At 41.0% G+C, this 19,552-nt stretch overlaps 1 protein-coding gene and 1 long non-coding RNA gene across 4 annotated transcripts in view; one reads left to right on the forward strand and one right to left on the reverse strand.

Moving 5' to 3' along the window:
* Positions 1 to 19,552, reverse strand: part of LOC109489862 — a 154,142-nt gene that overhangs the window by 84,188 nt on the left and 50,402 nt on the right. The gene's annotated exons all lie outside the window — the stretch shown is intronic.
* The window catches only part of ACMSD (aminocarboxymuconate semialdehyde decarboxylase), a 62,423-nt gene that overhangs the window by 5,973 nt on the left and 36,898 nt on the right, over positions 1 to 19,552 (forward strand). For 2 of the 3 annotated variants that reach the window (XM_019801248.2, XM_002920718.4), the window contains exons 2-3: positions 1,777 to 1,821; positions 13,497 to 13,593. In XM_019801248.2, the coding sequence (XP_019656807.1) occupies positions 1,777 to 1,821; positions 13,497 to 13,593 (142 nt within the window). Of the gene's footprint in view, positions 1 to 1,776; positions 1,822 to 13,496; positions 13,594 to 19,552 lie in introns of those variants that run through there. The other variant, XM_019801250.2, reaches the window with a different exon arrangement.

Below are 19,552 nucleotides of genomic sequence, written 5' to 3' on the forward strand. Positions count from 1 at the left end.
CTTGGGTTTTCTAAGAAGCAGACCCTAAAACAAAAATTCAAATGCAAGTAGTTTACTTTGGAGGTGATCCCAGGAAATATCAGAAGAGAGGAGAAATAATGAGACAGGGAAAGCAAGGCAGCCATCATCTCAGACTCATCATGCCTGAGGGATGGGGAAACCAGTGTACTTATATACAGACACCCTCAGTCACTGGTTGAGGGATTTGGAGGCAGAGGGCCAGGAATAGGGGCACTAATTTCCTGGGACTTCTGACCTTCTAGAAGGACATTCTAGAAAGACCTTATCAAAGCTGGCTTTAGTAGCAATAGGGAAGACCTTGTCAAAGAAATGCAGGGGCTGGCAGGTGAAGGAGGGCTGGTGTACATAAGAGTGTTAAGGTGAGGGAGGATGGGTGGGACACTGGCAGCCTCCACTATACACTATTTTGATTTTTAGAATGTCTGGGTCACTATCCACTAAACTGATTTCATGATCTACTAATGGATTTCAACCCATGGTTTGAAGAGCAGTGTTAGTGTTCTAAGTTGGTATCTCCTAAAGAGTAGGCCTTACAGTCCATGTACTCCTGGTGGTCTGCGAAATGATTTTAGGCGGTACATCAACAGGATTTTTTCATGTTAATCCTCATTTAAAAATTTCAACCTAGTGTCGGATATCTGATCCAGAACACATAAACAACTCTCAAAACTCAGTCATAAGAAGACAAATAACCCAATTAAAAAAAAAATGGGCAAAAAATTTTCACAGATACTTCACCAAAGAAAACATAGCAAATAAGTACGTGAAAAGCTATTCTAGTTATTAGAGAAATACAAATAAAAGCCACAATGATATAGCACTACACACCTACTGAAAAGGCTAAATTAAGAAAACTGACAATACTACATGCAGGTGAGGGTGGGGAGCAACTGGAACTTGCATACTCTGTTGCTGGGCATGCAGACTGCTGCAGCCACGGTAGCCACAGTTTCTAAGTGGCAGTTTCTCATGAGGCAATTCCGCTCCTGGATATTAACCTAAGAAAAATTAAAACATATTTCCACACAAAGAACTGTCTTCAAATGTTTACAGCAACTTTATTTATAATAGCAGATAAGTAGAAAAGCAAAATGTCCACCAGTTGATGAATGAATAAACAAACTGTGGTATAACCCTAGAATGGAATACTGCTCATCAGTAAAAAAGGAGCGAACTAGTGACACATGCAACAACATGGATGGGTCTCAAATGCATTACTGAATGAAAACAAATCCACTCACAAAGGATACATAATGTATGATTTAACTTAAACAACATTCTGGAAAAGTCAGACTTATAAATAGAGAAATCAGACCAGTGGCTGTAGGGGCTGAGGACAAGGGTGACTCAAGTGTTGACTGTAAAGGAGCACGAGATTATTTTTCAGGGAAATGAAAGACTCTATTTATTTTGATTGCAACATGGGATTATATAGAATATACACTTAAAAAGATCTAACTTTACTGTATGTAAATTATACCTCAATAAACCCAACTTAAAGAAAATTGCAACCTAGGTAAAATGAACACTTCTATGATATAAAATTTTCCTCCAGAATAAATATACTTGAAGGAAAAAAGTAAATTGATTTAAATATCAATATTGAGTATGTGATACATGGGTATGGGTTGGGGGGAGAAAATGGGAAGGTGATGCCTGATAGGACCGAGCTCAAGATCCTTTGCCCCAGGGATGCCATTTATTGCAATTCTCCCTGTTTTGTTCCTTCAGTCTAACTGTGCTTCTCCCCTGCAGAGATTTGGCTATGGAGGCTGGGTGCAGCTCCAACACCACAACAAGGTGAGTTTCTCCCAAAGTGGGAATGTGCCTTAAACCAGGGACATTCTGAGCCTGAGATGTTCTTACAGGCGGGCCTCCCGGGAGCTCAACTCATGTCCTCTTACTGACTTTGTAGTAGGCAAGGGAGCAGCACTGAATTTCTCAAAATTACTAGGAAAAACGAGGGTGACTTCAAAGAGCAGTATTTAAGAAGATAAAATTGCAATTTGAGAAGCCATTAAGAAATCTTTTTTTTCTTTTTTCTTTTTTTCCCCCCCGCCCTAGAACCAATTTTAGCATTTATTGCTCTGCCTCAAGAAAGCAACCTGGGCTCTTTCCACAGGTATTACAGTATATTAATCCCAACAAAATAAATGGCACAGTTTAGGTTTGCGCACAAGCTGGAGAAATTAAACATTGGAGACAAAGAGGAGAAAAAGCCACGTTTATTAAAGGTTGAGTCTGGTAAGAGGAAAAGCAAGAGAAGGAAGGCCTGGGGCAAAGCACTCTGCAAGTAACGAGGCCTGAGAGTGAGCTAAAGTCTAGTGCTACACAGAAGTCAGATCTGACTTCACTTTCAGAGGCATCTCACCTTCTCATGGAGTTCAGATCACATTCCTGAGCCTCCAGCTAAATGTAGACAGACCCTGGAGGCAGGCCCTGGAGGACTCGTGGTCTGGGAGGCACTGTTACCATGTGCAGGGGTAACTTGGGAGAAATGCAAATTTGGGGGTCTCACCCCAGACCTACCAACTCAGGAATTCTGAGGGTCAGGCCAGCAATCTGTGTTTTGACAAGCCTCTGGTGATTCTCACATTCGCTCAAGTCTGAGAACCACTGGCACATACATTCATTTACTCACTCACTGATTTATATCGATACCTATTTTATGTCAGGCCCACCAATCTCGACACCAGGAATAGGCTGCTGAACCAGACAGAGATACTCGCTGCCCTCATGGTGCTCAAATTCCAGGGAGAGACAAACATGATCACATAGAGAATGGAATGAAAACCAGCGCTGTGGTAGCGAGTGGGGAAGATTCACTGGGCTGGCTGCTCAGGGAGCCAGCTAAAACTCAAAGGTTAAGGTGGGAAGAAAAAGCCTGGACAAGTGTCCCTGGATGAGGAACAGCAGTTGCAAAGCCAACCAAGAAAGAGTTGTGTTTGGGGAACAGAAAGGAAGGGAATGTGACTGAGATGTAGTGAAAGGGGGAAATGGTAGGAAATACGGCTGGTGAGGTATGCAGGGGCCATATCATGGAGGGACTCTGGGGACACCTGAAGTGTCCCCAGCTGTGGAATCCAGATTTTATTCTCAGTGCAACACAAATTCTCTGGAGGGTCTTAATGGTTTAAAAAGACCACCTTGACTTCTCTGTGGAATAAGAACAGAGACAGGTAGAATTTAGGGAGCCAAGGTAAGAAGCTGGAGAGGTGGGCAGAAGCCTCATCAGACAGGGCCATAGAGGATAGATTTAGGCCTTCGTACTTGATCCTGAAGGCAACGGAGAATAAATAGTTCTGAACATCAGAATCTCTGGGGCAGCTCGTTCTCACCTTCCTCAAAGAGTGCCGACTAAGTGCTGGTCTATACACTGTGCTGTATTCCTCCCATTAAAAGTGCTAGTTCCTAGCCTGGGAGCTGGTGATATCAGTTGGCCTTAAATCTCCCCAACGGAGAGAACATTCTGAGTGGAGCTGATTACAAGACCATTAGGAAGTCCGCAGGAATGGGTAGCCTGTGATCGGTTTTTAGGTCTCATTTGTAAACTTGATACTGGATTTGAATAGCTTTCATTTCGTTTTGTTTTCATGTCAAGAGATTGCATAAACAGTAAATCTCCAAAAGAAAACAGGAATGAAAATATTTCATATCTACTACCTATATATTTCCAGCAAAATTGGACAGAATTTAATAGAACAAAACAGTGACACTCTCTTTCCCTCTCTCTCAAAAACAAAACAAATGAAAATACAACAGAACCGGATCTGTATTTTTCATAATTATAGTGGTCAGGGATTACAATCACTGGAAAAACAGCATGCAAATACATATAAATATGGAAATTAAGTTAGCAATGAGAAAATCCAGTATTTGGGGGCTGAAATTTCCTTTTGTTATCCTACATTCCTTTGAACAAATATTTTGTGGCCCCCAGGACTGATTTACCTCACATATTCCTGTCCTCTGAAAAATCTTTCCAAAACATTTCTCTGGTCTGCCCATTTGTTTCTCTTTTTAACCTTTGATTTTTCAAAGCTCTTGGAATGAACTGAGGGGTATTTGTTTGCCACAGGAGAGCTTTGTTCAGAACTAAAAAACACCATTTGTCCTTGGTTGAGTATTGATTAAAGTATAGGTAGCAAGCAGTGTAGGAGCTGCTTGGGGTGGGGAAAGAATACCTAGGAGCATTTCAGAGGGTAGACACAGGGTCTTTTTCAAATCCATGGGTCAGAAGCATCTAGAAACATCCAATGAGTGTTTTTCAGGCCCTTGTTGATACAAATACAGACACACACACCCGTGCACAGAAACATGTGTCTGTGCATGCATATACACATACACATCATTTCTATCTGATTAGCATTTTGCACACACTATTCTGTGTGATCTCATCAGGTTGTTGCTCTCAGAATGATTTCCCCCATAAAGAAAAACCTACCCAGTTTTTCACCTGTGTCCCAAGCACAGAACCTTCCAACCCCACGGAGTTGGGGTGCATCATTCTCCCAGTGTGGAAGTGTTCTCCATCCTGGAAGTTCCCAGAGCCCCATGCTATTGGGATTTTTTATGGAGGCTTTCACATGTAGGCATGTTCAATTATTAACTCCATTTCTAGCCCTCCTCCCCTCCCTGGAAAAGTGGTGGGGGACTGAAAATTCCAAGCTTCTAGTCATGGCTTGGTCCTTCTGATGACCAGCCCCCATCCAGGAGCCATTCAGGAGTCTACTCAGAGTCATGTCAATAGAACAAAAGATGCTCCTAGTACTCTTACCCACTTAGCAATTTACAAGGGTTTTATCCGTATGTAGATGTCAGAGGATTAAAAACCAAATATTAAAATAAGAGATGCTCCTAGTAACCCTCAACAAAGTAAGTAGAGATGGAACACACTTCAACATCATAAAAGCCATATACAAAAGACCCACAGCTAATATTCTCAATGGGGAAAAACTGAGAGCTCTTCCTCTATGTTCAGGAACAAGACAAGGATGTCCACCCTCACAATACCATTTAACATAGTACTAGAAGTCTTGGCCACAGTAATCAGACGACAAAAAGAAATAAAAGGCTTCTAAATAGGCAAGGAAGAAGTCTAACTTTTGCTATTTGCAGACATGATACTCTACATAGAAAACCCAAAAGACTCCACCAAAAAATTGCTAGAACTAATACATGAATAGAGCAAAGTCCCAGGATATAAAATCCATGTGCAGAAATCTGTTGCATTTCTATACACCAATAATGAAGCAGCAGATAAATAAATCAAGGAATCGATCCCATTTACAATTACACCAATAACAATAAGATATCTATGAATAAACCTAACCAAAGAGGTAAAAGATCTGTATGCTGAAAACTATAGAACACTTATGAAAGAAATTGAAGAAGACACAAAGAAATAGGAAAAAATTCCATGCTCATGGATAGGAATAACAAACACTGTTAAAATGTCTATACTACCCAAAGCAAACTACACATTTAATGTAATCCCTATCAAAATACCATCAGCATCTTTCACAGAATAACAATAAAACAAACAATCCTCAAATTTGTATGGAACCACCAAAGGCCCCAAATAGTCAAAGCAATCCTGAAAAAGAAAAGAAAAGCGGGAGGCTCACAATTCCAGACTTCAAGCTATACTACAAACTTGTAGTCATCAAGACAGTATGTCACTGGCACAAAAACAGACACAGAAAGCAACGGAACAGAACAGAAAACCCAGAAGCGGACCCCACAACTATATGGTCAACTAATCTTTGACAAAGCAGGAAAGAATATCTAATGGGAAAAGACAGACTTTCCAACAAATAGAGTTGGAAAAACTGGACAGCCACATGCAGAACAATGAAACTGGACCATTTTTTTTACACCATACACAAAAATAAATTCAAAATGGATGAAAGACCTAAATTTAAGACAGGAATCCATCAAAACCCTAGAGGAGAACACAGGCAACAACCTCTTTGACCTCGCTGTAGCAACTTCTTACTGGACACGTTGCCAGAGGCAAGGGAAAGAAAAGCAAAAATGAACTACTGGGGCTTCATCAAGATAAAAAGCTTTTGCACAGTGAAGGAAACAATCAACAAAACTAAAAGGCAGCCTACGGAATGGGAGGAGATATTTGCAAATGATATATCTGATAAAGAGTTAGTATCCAAAATCTATAAAGATCTTATCAAACTCAACACCCCAAAAAACAAATAATCCAGTTAAGAAATGGGCAGAAAACATGAAGAAACATTTTCACAAAGACATCCAGATGGCAGACACATGAAAAGATGCTCAACATCACTCATCATCAGGGAAATGCAATCAAAACTACAATAAGATACCACCTCACACCTGTCAGGATGGCTAAAATTAACAACACAGGAAACAATGGATGTTGGAGAGGAGGCAGAGAAAGGGAAATCCTTTTGCACTGCTGGTGGGAATGCAAACTGGGGCAGTAACTCTAGAAAACAGTATGGAGGTTCCTCAAAAAGTTAAAAATAGAACTACCCTATAATCCAGCAATTGCTCTACTGGGTATTTACCCAAAGGGTACAAAAATATAGATTTGAAGGGGTACATGCACCACGATGTTTATAGCACCATTACTAAACTATGGGGAGAGCCCAAATGTCCATTGACCGATGAATGGATAAAGAAGATGTGGTATACATACACAATGGAATATGACTCAGCCATCAAAAAGAATGAAATCTTGCCATTTGCAACGACATGGATGGAGCTAGAGTATATTATGCTGAGCAAAATGAGTCAGAGAAAGACAAATACCAGATGGTTTCACTCATATGTGGAATTTAGAAAACAAAACAGACGAACATGTGGGAAGGGGGAAAAAGTGGCAAGAGGGGGAGGCAAACCATAGGAGATTCTTAATAACAGAGAACAAACTGAGGGTTGCTGGAGGAAGGTGGGTGGAGGATGGACTAAATGAGTGATGGGTATTGAGGAAGGCACTTGTTATGAGGAGCACTGGATGTCGTATGTAAGTGATGAATCACTAAATTCTACTCCTGAAACCAATATTACACTATATGTTAACTTACTAGAATTTAAATAAAAATTTGGAAGAAAAAAAGAGAGATGCTCCTAGTGTTCTTATCACTTAGGAAATTACAAGGGTTTTAGGAGCCAGGAATCACGGGCAGAGACCGATATATATATATATTTTTTTCCTATTATTTCACACTTCATCTCTGGGGAGCCAGGAAGACACCCAAATGGATAAAGAACACACAGATAGCAATAATTTTGTGCTAACTGAGCAAAAGAGACAAAAAGTAGTGAGGGACTTCAGAGGAGGTGGAAAGCCCAGGCAATTTTCATGAAAGAACCTCAGAACTGTAGAACTAGTGATTATCTAGTCAGTGTTTGAAAATATGGGCTGCAATGCAACAGTGAGTCATGGTATCAATGCAGTGGATTACAGCAGCCTAAAAAATTAAATAGATTACAAAAGAGAACAGCAGAATGCATTCATGGTAAGAGTAAATATTGTTTCATGGAACTTTTGTCTCAGTTTGTATCTGTATAAATAGATATATTGGGGTGTAGTGTGTCACAATGGAAAATACATTTCTTAATGTGGTATCATGGCCAATACTGACTAAAACCCTCTTCCAATGCCCTCATTTCATGTTTGTATTTTTAAGTTTAACTTTTCATTACATAAGTAATATTTGAATAAATTTTCCTATTTAAATTTAGGCTTTTGGAGATAAAGCTATAGTTAATTCCCTTGGATCAGCATTCCCTATCCTCAAAAGTAATTCCTATCTGGGTACCTGGCTGGCTCAGTTCATAGAGCATGCAACTCTTGATCTCAGGATCATGAGTTTAAGGCCCCACAATAGGTACAGATATTACTTAAAAATAAAATCTTTTTTTAAAAAAAGTAATTTCTACTAACAGTTTGGTGGGTATCTTTCCAGACCTTTCCCCATTATTTTATTTCTATATACATGTGCCTATAGAAACACATAGTATTATGTAACATGTTTTTGTATATTTTTTTAGTTAAATCAATCAGCCTCCAAACAGAAAACAAATGACACACTAATTTAGGTGTGAGAAGTCAATTTAGACTACTCAGAAAAGAGCTAAAAAAAAAGCCTATTTATAAAGGTGTAGGTATGTAAGTGATGAAATTGTAGAGGCAGGCAGGGGTTAGAGCCTGAAGGGTTTTGCAGGCCGGGTTAAGGAGTCCGGATTGTGCCTTTGGGGCAATGGGATTCCATTCAAGAGGTTTTTGTTTTGGGGGATGATGATGGTGATGATGATGCTGATGATTATGTTCAGTTAGCCAACATACAGTAAATCATTAGTTTTTGATGTAGTGTTCAACGATTCATTAGTTGTGTATAACACCCAGTGCTCATCACAACATGTGCCCTCCTTAATACCCATCACCTGGTTACCTCATCACCCCACTCCCCTCCTTTCTGTAACCCTGTTTGTTTCCCAGAGTCCAGAGTCTCTCATAGTTTGTCTCCCTCTCTGATTCCTTCCCATTCAGTCCATTCAAGAGTTTTGAATGGGCAGTGGCCAAATTTGATTAAAGGTTTTAAAAATTGACTCTGGGGACACCTGGTGGCTCAGTCTGTTAAGCATGGACACTTGATCTCAGCTCAGGTCTTGATCTCAGGGTTGTGAGTTCAAGCACCACATTGGACACCACACTGGGCATGGAGCCTACTTAAAAAAAATTTTTTTTTTAAATTTAAGTTTAAATTTTAAAAAGTTGATTCTGGCTCTTCTGTAAAGACTGGGTTGAAAGGGAACAAAAGTGAAAGCAGGAGATCAGGCTGGAGGCTGACACAGTCACTCAGGCAAGAGAGGAGGGGGCTTAGGCCAGACTGGGGCAGTGGGACGTGGAGGAGGGGACCACTGCAGGATCTACTCTGGTGGCTTTTTTCAGCTGAGGCAGTCTTCCTATCTCTCTATAGGGGCTCACAGCCCTGAGCTGTCTGTAGGCAGCATTTCCAGAAGCTGGAAGAAAAGGCCCTTTATTCCTGAAAGAGGATTTGAGCAGCACACAACATCACCCTGGGAAAGGAATTTAGACATCACTTACTCTAAGCCCTTATTTTATAGTTAGAATCCGAGGTTCTGGGAGGTTAAGTGTTTATACATAGGGTCCTGGTCTCCTGACTCCTACAGTATCATGATTTCTATTATGTCATGCTGTTCTGGCTTTTCAAATATTAGAGGTGTGTTTGAAATAGTTTACCCAGGTGGAGCCTGTTGGTTGGGAAACTTTTTTTTTTTTAAGTTTTATTTATTTAAGTAATCTCTACACCCCATGTGGGGCTTGAACTCAGGACCCTGAGACCAAGAGTCGTATGCCCTTGGGGTCCCTGAGTGGCTCTGTCAGTTAAGCGTCTGCCTTCAGCTCAGGTCATGATCCCAGGATCCTGGGATTGAGGCCCTTGTCGGGCTCCCTGCTCAGCAGGGAGTGTGCTTCTCCCTCTCCCTCAGCCTGCTGCTCCACCTGCTTGTGCAGTGTGTGTGTGAAATAAATAAATAAAATCTTTAAAAAAAAAAAAAAAGAGTCACATGCTCTTCTGACTGAGCCAGCCAGGCACCCCGGTTAGGGAACTCTTTTTAAAAAACAACTTGGTTTTCTTTTGAGAGTTTAGAAAAACAGGATTTGTTTGTGGGTTGAATACGCTAGAGCAGCTTACTCTGATTACTTGATTATTAGTTTAGTTTAAGATCTTGGTTGATATTGAGGTCAACTTTAAAAACAGAACCTAAGAAAGCCCTCTGTCCCTCCCCCAGCAACAAGTGCTGCCTTCTGAGGCACATTTACAGCCCTGTAGGGATACTGGGTTCCCAAATGTAAAGTGAGAGGGATCAGGAATTGGTTCTCCCCAAATTCTGGCTTAAGACACAATGCAAATTGGGAGCCTATTATGGGGCACAACTGCTCTGTGGTACTTATCACACAGAAAAAGTTCTCTCATTCATTAGCCTTACCATGGATCCAGCATGAAAGATGTGGAGAGAGAAGTTTAGTGAGTCCAATTCTCCTGCCATGTGACGAGGGCAATCCCCTCAAAAGATCAGACTCTGTAGGAAATGACAGTAATTAACCTTTGCCTGCTAAATAGACACCAATTACCAATATCAGCATGATGGTGTGGAAAATGGATCCATAACTTTGGACAAGTCGCTGCATTTTATGGACTTACTACTAAATGCAAGAGTTGAACCAAATGATCCCTTTCTGCTTCAATGTGCCCTGCTTTACCTGAAACCAAAACTTACTCATGCATCTCCCAGAGAAACCCAAGTTCCTCCCTTGCCATTGATAATGTATGGTAAAATCTGGCCTGAAATGATTGCACGTGTTCTGTGACCTGGTGCTTTACAAATATTCTATTATTGAATCTTCTGTTTTACCCAGCGTTCTTAGCTGCAAACAACAGAACCCATTCTAGCTTGCTTAAATAGAAAGGCAGCTCACAAACCTCCTGGGAGGACAAGAGATTGAACCAGAGGCTGTGCTAACATACACAATGCCCAACCATACTTGGGGGCTGCTCAGGCAAAGAGGCAAGTGCCGCCCCTCCTGGCCTAGACAGGAAGCTCATACTCATGCTGTTGCTGCTGAGATTGGAGATCAGAGCACTGCCATGTCTGACACCTGAGACAACACCCATACCAGAAGGTAGCTTCTGTGCATGTTAGTACGCTCACTACAAGGGAGGCTAGGAAAGTGAAAGTCTGGATTCTCCATCATAACATTTCTTCACACAGAGAAGTGTTCAAAAGATGCTGGGTGGCCGAAGCATGACAAATATAATTGTCCACATTTTGCAGATAAAAAAAAGTGAGGCTTCAATTCAGAAATCCCCTAACTGAGCCTCTTCTACTGGTAGTAAGTAATTTCATGAGATTTAAACCCAGGTCTGTGGGAATGCATGCTCTTTCAGCACTCTGCTATTCTGGGTACTTTATGGTGCTTAAACTTTCCTATTTAGGAGCAAAAGAAAAATAAAGCCTCTAATTTGCCAAATTAAAGTTTATTTCTTCAGTTTTTCTTTTACCATCGTTCCTCTCCCCTCCCTCGTTCACCAAATGGAAAGACATGTGTTCCTATAATCTATTTGTACAAGTCAGTATCATTCAGGACTCTTCATTGCAAACCACAGAAACCAACAATGGTCAGTTTAAGCAGAAAAGGAATTGGTTGCAAGTGTTTTAAGCCCCTCCAGAATTACGAATGCCTAAGGAACCACACTCATAAGATGTGCAGGTGATTGAAGCCACAGCCAAGGCCACACCACAGGACTAGCCTGGCTAGGGAGCTGCTGCCTCCCAGCTGGATCCTGGACACTGCCACCAGTACCACTGCCAATGCACACAGGACGTGGCCACTGCTGGAATCACTGGCAGAATAAATTCACTGATCCTGTCTTTTTGCATCACTTCCTCTTGATTAAAAACCAAGCACTGCTGGTCAAGCTTGAGGCAAGGAGAGCAAGCACTGGGGCTTTAGGGCTTTATGAGAAGGAGTCTGGGACCTGCCTCCACCAAGACTCTTGTAGAAGATTTCCCAATCTGGGAAGGTGGTTCAGATCCTGCCAAGGTCAACAAAGGATGGGAACTAAGGCAAATAAATCCTGATGTCCTGGTGTCAAGAGACTCAGGTCTGCCCAGGTAAGGACATCTGTCTCAGATATACAAGTTTTTGCTCACTGATCTTCTCCCCAGCCATGAGAAATGAAACCTTAGTTGTGAGGTCTTACATATGCATGCCAGACATGAATGGGCTGCCACACTTGAAGGTGAAAAGTGGTCCATTTTCTCCATGAATGAGACGGAGAAGGCCTTGTCCAAGGAAGAAAAGGATGGAGAAGGAAGCTGTGGCACAATCAAGCCAAGAGGAAGAAGAGGAAGGCGAAGGATTCCACCAAGCAGAGCTCAAGGTCTTTGATCACCACATGCCCATTCAGCTATCACGCAGGGCCCAAGGGTGATTCTGAGGCCCTGAAGAGCCAGCAGAGGTGATGTGCCCTCAAAGCAGGGGAATATCAGGAGATAGCCTAGTCCCTAATAAGCCATACATCATTAATAACTAATACTTAGGATAACTAGCACTTAACATGTGTCAGAAACTCCACTAAGTGCATTATAGGGATTACCCCATTTTGTGCTTACAAGATCCCTTTAAAGTAAGCCACATTATTATTCCTATTTTAAAGATGAGCAAACTGAGGCTCAGAAATGTTGTTTAACTTGCTGAAGGCTACATAGTAAGTGATAGAATGGGGATTTGAACTTGATCACTATGATTTCAGGGACCTGGATCTGACCTTTCTCTTTTCTTTAGGTATCACAAGTTAAAAGTCCACTTTAGAGGACTCCTTGCACTGAGTATTAACTGTAGTGCACATACCACTCATGATGCCTGGTGGAAGCTAGCAACTCAGGACCAAATTTCATACATGCTAGTAGACTGATTCACTTCATTGCCCTCCTCCTGCTGCAGGTGTTCACATCAGTGAGCCCTGCTCTGTTAGACAAATCATTTACTCTCACTATCCATCTGTCGCTTCTCTATAAAACAAGAGGGTTGGACTAGATGGTCTATCTCAGAGGCCCTTTCTAAGTCTAAAACGTTATGGATCTGGTGTTTTCCAAACACTGGGCCATCCTCTCGGGTCCCGTAGCCCTAGTAGTTGAGGTCAGCAAGATGACCAGCCATCCTCAGTATGCAGCCCCAAAAGGCCATGACTGTGACCTTGTTCTCTCTGTGTCCAGCCACTGACACAGAGCACACCCCTTCGATTCCAGGCCAACATTAAGGCATGAGGATGAAAAGCTAAGTCCTGTTAGGGGCGCCTGGGTGGCTCAGTTGTTAAGCATCTGCCTTCGGCTCAGGGCGTGATCCAGGCGTTGTGGGATCAAGCCCCACATCAGGCTCCTCCGCTGGGAGCCTGCTTCTTCCTCTCCCACTCCCCCTACTTGTGTNAATTCCAGGCCAACATTAAGGCATGAGGATGAAAAGCTAAGTCCTGTTAGGGGCGCCTGGGTGGCACAGCGGTTAAGCGTCTGCCTTCAGCTCAGGGCGTGAACCCGGAGTTCTGGGATCGAGCCCCACATCAGTCTCCTCTTCTGGGAGCCTGCTTCTTCCTCTCCCACTCCCCCTGCTTGTGTTCCCTCTCTCANTAAATAAATAAAATCTTAAAAAAAAAAAAAAGCTGAGTCCCATTAAATAAACAGACTTCTACTTCTTTGAGGATTAAGTAAAAACCTCTAAAAATGTTAGGGGAGAACCATGTTCCAAAGCATANAGCTGAGTCCCATTAAATAGACTTCTACTTCTTTGAGGATTAAGTAAAAACCTCTAAAAATGTTAGGGGAGAACCATGTTCCAAAGCATACAAGGAAGAATAAATCTAAGTAAGCCGATGTCACCTTTTGCTGATGGGGGTTTTCTGTCTTAGGGAGAAGCAAAGATGATGAAAGATGGGAAGGTCTTCAGAGTGGTCCAAGAGAACTGCTGGGATCCAGAAGTCCGTATTAGAGAAATGGACCAAACAGGTACTTGTAATAGGAAATGTTACCAATGTTTTTGTCTGATATAAAACAACATCTGCCTCTAAAAGTCTGTTGACCACTTTATGTGATTAATGTGATGGCAACCTCCGATTGCCTTTTCTCCACAGGACAGACTATTCCAGCTTCACTTCTACTACAATGCTTTTAGAGTGTGGATTTAAACTTTTTAAAATTAGGTGTACCCTGTTTTAAAATAGAATGTTACATCATCAAAAAGATAAAAGTAGTATTTTATTATTTTAAATTTTTTAAGTCCAAATGTAGAGTACTTAGTATAAAGTCAACTAAAACCATAAAAATGAGAATTCACAAGTTAAGGATGCCAATTGCTTGCTCAGTCACACTCAGGATCCATATTCTTTCTATAGTTTGTCTGGTTGCACAGTACACAGAATGTCTCCAGTGACATATAAGGGGTGGAAATGGGAGCAGTTAAAAACAAAGTTAATTGTATAATCACAGAATACTCTACAATGAAACTAATCCAGAAATTTGAAAGAGGAAAATTGGGAAATTCTTCTTTCAAAGCTGAATCACTAACAATTTCTAAGAACTGCTTGATTTTCCTTATCCCACATCTGAAAAGCAAACAAGTCTCCCCAATTGAAAAGAATTTCGAAGACTATCTAAAATATGGTATGATGGCCACGTTGTGCTTTCACTTATTACTACCTGGTCAACTGTGCAACCTGAGGAGTATATGCTCCAAGAAGATGCACTAAGCCTTCTACACACGTGTGAGCCGTGACCATGGGTTGTGATGGGGAACTCACCACTACAACACTGTCAGGTCTAAATTTCGACATGGGTGGTCCAGATTCAAACGAGAAAACAAACAACGCATATACACAAATGAAAGAGCAGCTTAATATTATCACCTTTTTAATCAAAGACAAATTTATAAGAACTTCAAATATATAGAGAGATAGCAGAAGACGTTTTATTCCAAAGTCTGTACAAAATGAGTTAAACTGCCAGCCCCAAATAAGGAGGTAGTCTCTGACCGTTAGAACTTGGTCTAGGATACTTCTGGCCAGTTACTTCTTTATAGATTTTTTTTAAAGATTCTATTCATTTATTTGACAGAGAGAGACAGCCAGTAAGAGAGGGAACACAAGCAGGGGGAGTGGGAGAGGAAGAAGCAGGCTCCCAGCGGAGGAGCCTGACATGGGGCTCAATCCCAGGACCCTGGGATTGAGCCCTGAGCCGAAGGCAGACGCTCAACGACTGAGCCACCCAGGCGCCCCTCTTTATAGATTTTTTTAACAATTGTAAGTATATTTAAATGACCTTCAAATTGAATTTTGCAGAAAGTCTAAAGCACCTTTGTAGACCATTCCACAGAACACAGAGTTCTAGAAGCATATGGGAGTGGGAGAGGAGTGAGAGAGAAAAAGTTTCCCAGGCTTAGAGCAAAGAGCAAGATTTTGATCTAAATGTGAAGCTCTGAGTGAAGATAGTGGAGGAATAGGGGACCCTAATTTCATCTGGTCCCTGACACTCAGCTAGATAGTNCTAGAAGCATATGGGAATGGGAGAGGAGTGAGAGAGAAAAAGTTTCCCAGGCTTAGAGCAAAGAGCAAGATTTTGATCTAAATGTGAAGCTCTGAGTGAAGATAGTGGAGGAATAGGGGACCCTAATTTCATCTGGTCCCTGACACTCAGCTAGATAGTTATCAAATCATTCTGAACACCTACAAAATTAGCCAGAGATCTGAGAAAAGAATTGCTACAATTCTACAAATAGAAAAGCAACCACTTTTCAAGGTAGAAGGTGCAGAGACATGAATCTGAGGTGATACATTGGAAGATAAACCACTGGGGGGAAGGAGGCTCCATAAGCCAGGTACCGAAGGTGTTATAGGCAGCAGGTGCAAAATCAGAACTTTTAGGAGTCTGCCTAAAAGGTGCTCAGGTGGTGAAGTGGGGAGGAATCCTAGGTGGGGCAGCATGGTCTCGGGATCCCCGGGGTCACAAAAAGAACAGGGATGCCTGAATGCAGCAGAGTTCCCAAGCATCAGAGCAGGGAAGCCAGCTGCAAACAGAGAGCTCAGGAGTGGGCTTTCTGCTTGGTGTTGCCATAAACCCCAAACCCCAGCATGGTCAGGCGACTGCTCTCAGAGCAGGGGCCCAGCAAGCAGCAGAACTGCAGTGAAACCCCCATTGCTACCCCAGGAGAAATGGCACAGGTCCCTGCCTCAGGAGTCCATAAAGTTTGGAGACTCAAAACAGGGTCACGCCTGAGATAAAAAATGCTCAGTCATGAGCTGGGTGAACACAGAGAGCAGATGGAAACCAGGGAGACAAGAGTAATTGACTGCTTTTCTGTGAGGGGTCACTGAAGGGGGGGGGTCATGAACTTTCAGCTCTGGGACTAGAGATGGAAGTGCCTCCATTTTCATTCCCCCATCAGTTCTGAAAGCGTTCAAGAAGCAAAACAGCACTACATAGTACAGTCTGGGCCTGCATACACCTAGCCCAGCCCCTGGCAAGGGCAATGCAATTCCCCCCAAGCAAAGACACCTGAGAATCAGCACAACAGGCCCCTCCCCAGAAGACCAGCTCAAGCATCTGGCTAATATCAAGTTTACCAATCACAGAGAAATGCAAAACTCTAGCTCTTGCGGAAAACAGTATATAGCATTTGTGGTTTTTTTCTTATTATTCTTTAGTCTTTCAGTTCTATATTTTCTTCTTTTCAACTATTTTCTTATTTTACCAATTCTTTTTTAAAGTCTTTATTAATTTTTATTTTTACATTACATTATACATATATATATTTCATTTTTGGTTTCCTTTTATTATATTCAATTTTATTTTTGTATATATGTAAGTTTTTTTTCTTTCCTATTTTGGGATCTAGCTTCCTCTAAAAAACAGACCAAAATACACCCAGGATCTAGTTTATTGTGGTGTTCTGTTCTACGTCTTGTTTGATTTCTCTCTCTCTCTCTCTCTCTTTTCTGTTATTTTTGGATTTGTTTAGTGTGTAGTTTCTAGTGTTGTTGCTATTTTTGTATTTTCTCTCTCTTTCAGCTATTCTTTTCTGGACATAATGATGAGATGGAAAAACTCACCCCAAAAGAAAGAACAGGAGGCAGTACTCCTGCCAGGGATTTAATCAATATGTATATAAGTAAGATGTCAAAACTAGAATTCAAAACAATGATTATAAAGGCAGTCACTGGGCTTGAAAAAAGCATAGAAGACACTAGAGAATCCCTTACTGGAGAAATAAAAGAACTAAAATCTAATCAGGCTGAAATCAAAAAGGCTATTATTAATGAGGTGCAATCAAAAATGTAGGCTCTAACTGCTAGGATAAATGAGGCAGAAGAGTCAGTGATATAGAAGACAAAATGATGGAGAATAAAAAAGCTGAGAAAAAGAGAGATAAACAACTACTGGATCGCAAAGGGAGGATTTGAAAGATCAGTGATACCATAAAGCAAAACAAAATTAGAATAATTGGGGTACCAGAGGAAGAGGAAAGAGAGGGGAAGAAGGTTTATTTGAACAAATTATAGTTGAGAACTTCCCTAATCTGGGGAAGGAAACAGGCATTCAAGTCCAGGAGGCACAAAGAACCCCCGTCAAAATCAACAAAAAAAGGTCAACACCTCAACATGTAATAGTGAAGTTTCCAAATTTCAGAGATAAAGAGAAAATCCTGAAAGCAGCTTGGGACAAGAGGTCCTACATAAGGGTGGAAGCAGACCTGTCCACAGAGACCTGGCAGGCCAGAAAGGACTGAGATGATATATTCAAGGTGCTAAATGAGAAAAATATGCAGCCAAGAATACTTTATCCAGCAAGGCTGTCATTTAGAATAGGAGAGATAAAGAGCTTCCTGGACAAACAGAAACTAACAGAATTTGTGATCACTAACCCAGCCCGGCAAGAAATATTAAAGGGGATCCTTTGAGTGAAGAGACAGCCCAAAAGTAACAAAGACCAGAAAGGAACAGAGACAATATACAGAAACAGGGACTTTACAGGTAATACAATGGCACTAAATTCATATCTTTCAATAATTACTCTGAATGTAAATGGACTAAATGCTCTAATCAAAAGATATGGGGTATCATATTGTATTAAAAAAAAGACCCATTGATATGTTGTCCACAAGAGACTCATTTTTTTTAAAAGATTTTATTTATTTATGTGACAGAGAGACAGCCAGCGAGAGAGGGAACACAGCAGGGGAGTGGGAGAGGAAGAAGCGGGCTCCTAGCAGAGGAGCCCGATGTGGGACTCGATCCTGGAATGCCAGATCACACCCTGAGCTGAAGGCAGACACTTAACAACTGCGCTACCCAGGCGCCCCCAAGAGACTCAATTTTGACCCACAGACACCTCCAGATTGAAAGTGAGGGGGTGGAAAACAATTTATCATGTTAATGGACATCAAGAGAAAGCTGGGGTAGCTTACATCAGACAAACTAGATTTTAAGCCAAAGACTGTAATAAGAGATGGAGAAGGACACTATATCAGAATAAAAGGAAGATCTAACAATTGTTAGATTTAAAAATTTGTCTAACAATTGTTAAATTTAAAAAATTGTCTAACGAGAAGATCTAACAATTGTAAATACTTATTCCCCTAACTTGGGAGCAGCCAATTATATAAATCATTTAATAACAAAATTAAAGAAACACATTGATAATAATACAATAATAGTAGGGGACTTTAACACCCCACTCACAGCAATGGACAGATCATCTAAGCAGAAGATCAACAAGTAAACAAGGGCTTTGAATGACACACTGGACCAGATGGACTTCACAGATATATTCAGATCATTTCATCCTAAAGCAGCAGAATACACATTCTTCTTGAGTACACATTCTCCAGAATACATCACATACTGAGTCATCAATCAGGTCTTAACCAGTACTGAAAGACTGGGATTATTCCCTGCATGTTTTCAGACCACAATGCTTTAAAACTTGAACTCAATCAAGAGAAAATTTGGAAGGAACACAAATACATGCAGGTTATCCAGCACACATATTAAGGAAGTGTCCACTGAATCCTTTTTTATTGAATGTTTTAAATTTAAGAATGGAATTGAATGTGTTAAGCTATGTTCAGTATCCATGGAGATGATAACAGGATTTCCTTTGTAGACCATCAATATAATAATAAGTTCTATTAAGATAATGTGTTAGAGCGGCACTTGGGTGGCTCAGTAGGTTAAGCATCTGCCTTCAGCTCAGGTCATGATCCCAGAGTCCTGGGATCAAGCCCCACGTCAGGCTCTCTGCTCAGCGGGGAATCTGCTTCTCCCTCTGCCTCTCTCCCTGTGCTCTTTCTCTCAAATAAATAAAATCTTTAGGAACAAAAATAAAAAATAAAAAAAATAAAAAGCAACCTACTAAAGAATGAATGGGTCAACCAGGAAATTAAAAAAGAATTTTAAAAATTCATGGAAACAAATGAAAATGAAAACCAACTGTTCATGACCTTTGGGATGCAGCAAAGATGGTCCTAAGAGGGAAGTATATAGCAATACAAGCCTTTCTCAAGAAACAAGAAATGTCTCAAATACACAACCTAACCTTAACACCAAAAGGAGCTGGAGAAAGAAGAGCAAATAAAGCCTGACCCTAGAAGGAGAAGAGAAATAATAAAGATTAAAGAAGAAATCAAAAGAACAGTAGAATAGGTAAACAAAACTAGAAGCTGGTTCTTAGAAAGAATTAAAAAGATCAATAAACCCCTAGCCAGACTCATCAAGAAGACAGAAAGGACTCAAATAAATAAAATCATAAATGAAAGAGGTGATCACAACCAACACTGAAGAAATACAATTATAAGAGCATATTATGAGCAACAATAGGCCAATAAATTAGGCAATCTGGAAGAAATGGATGCATTCCTAGAAACATATAAACTACCAAAACAGAAGCAGAAAGAAATGGAAAACCTGAACGAGCA

This window comes from Ailuropoda melanoleuca, chromosome 2, assembly GCF_002007445.2.
Source record: "Ailuropoda melanoleuca isolate Jingjing chromosome 2, ASM200744v2, whole genome shotgun sequence".
In the NCBI taxonomy this organism is placed as follows: domain Eukaryota; kingdom Metazoa; phylum Chordata; class Mammalia; order Carnivora; family Ursidae; genus Ailuropoda; species Ailuropoda melanoleuca.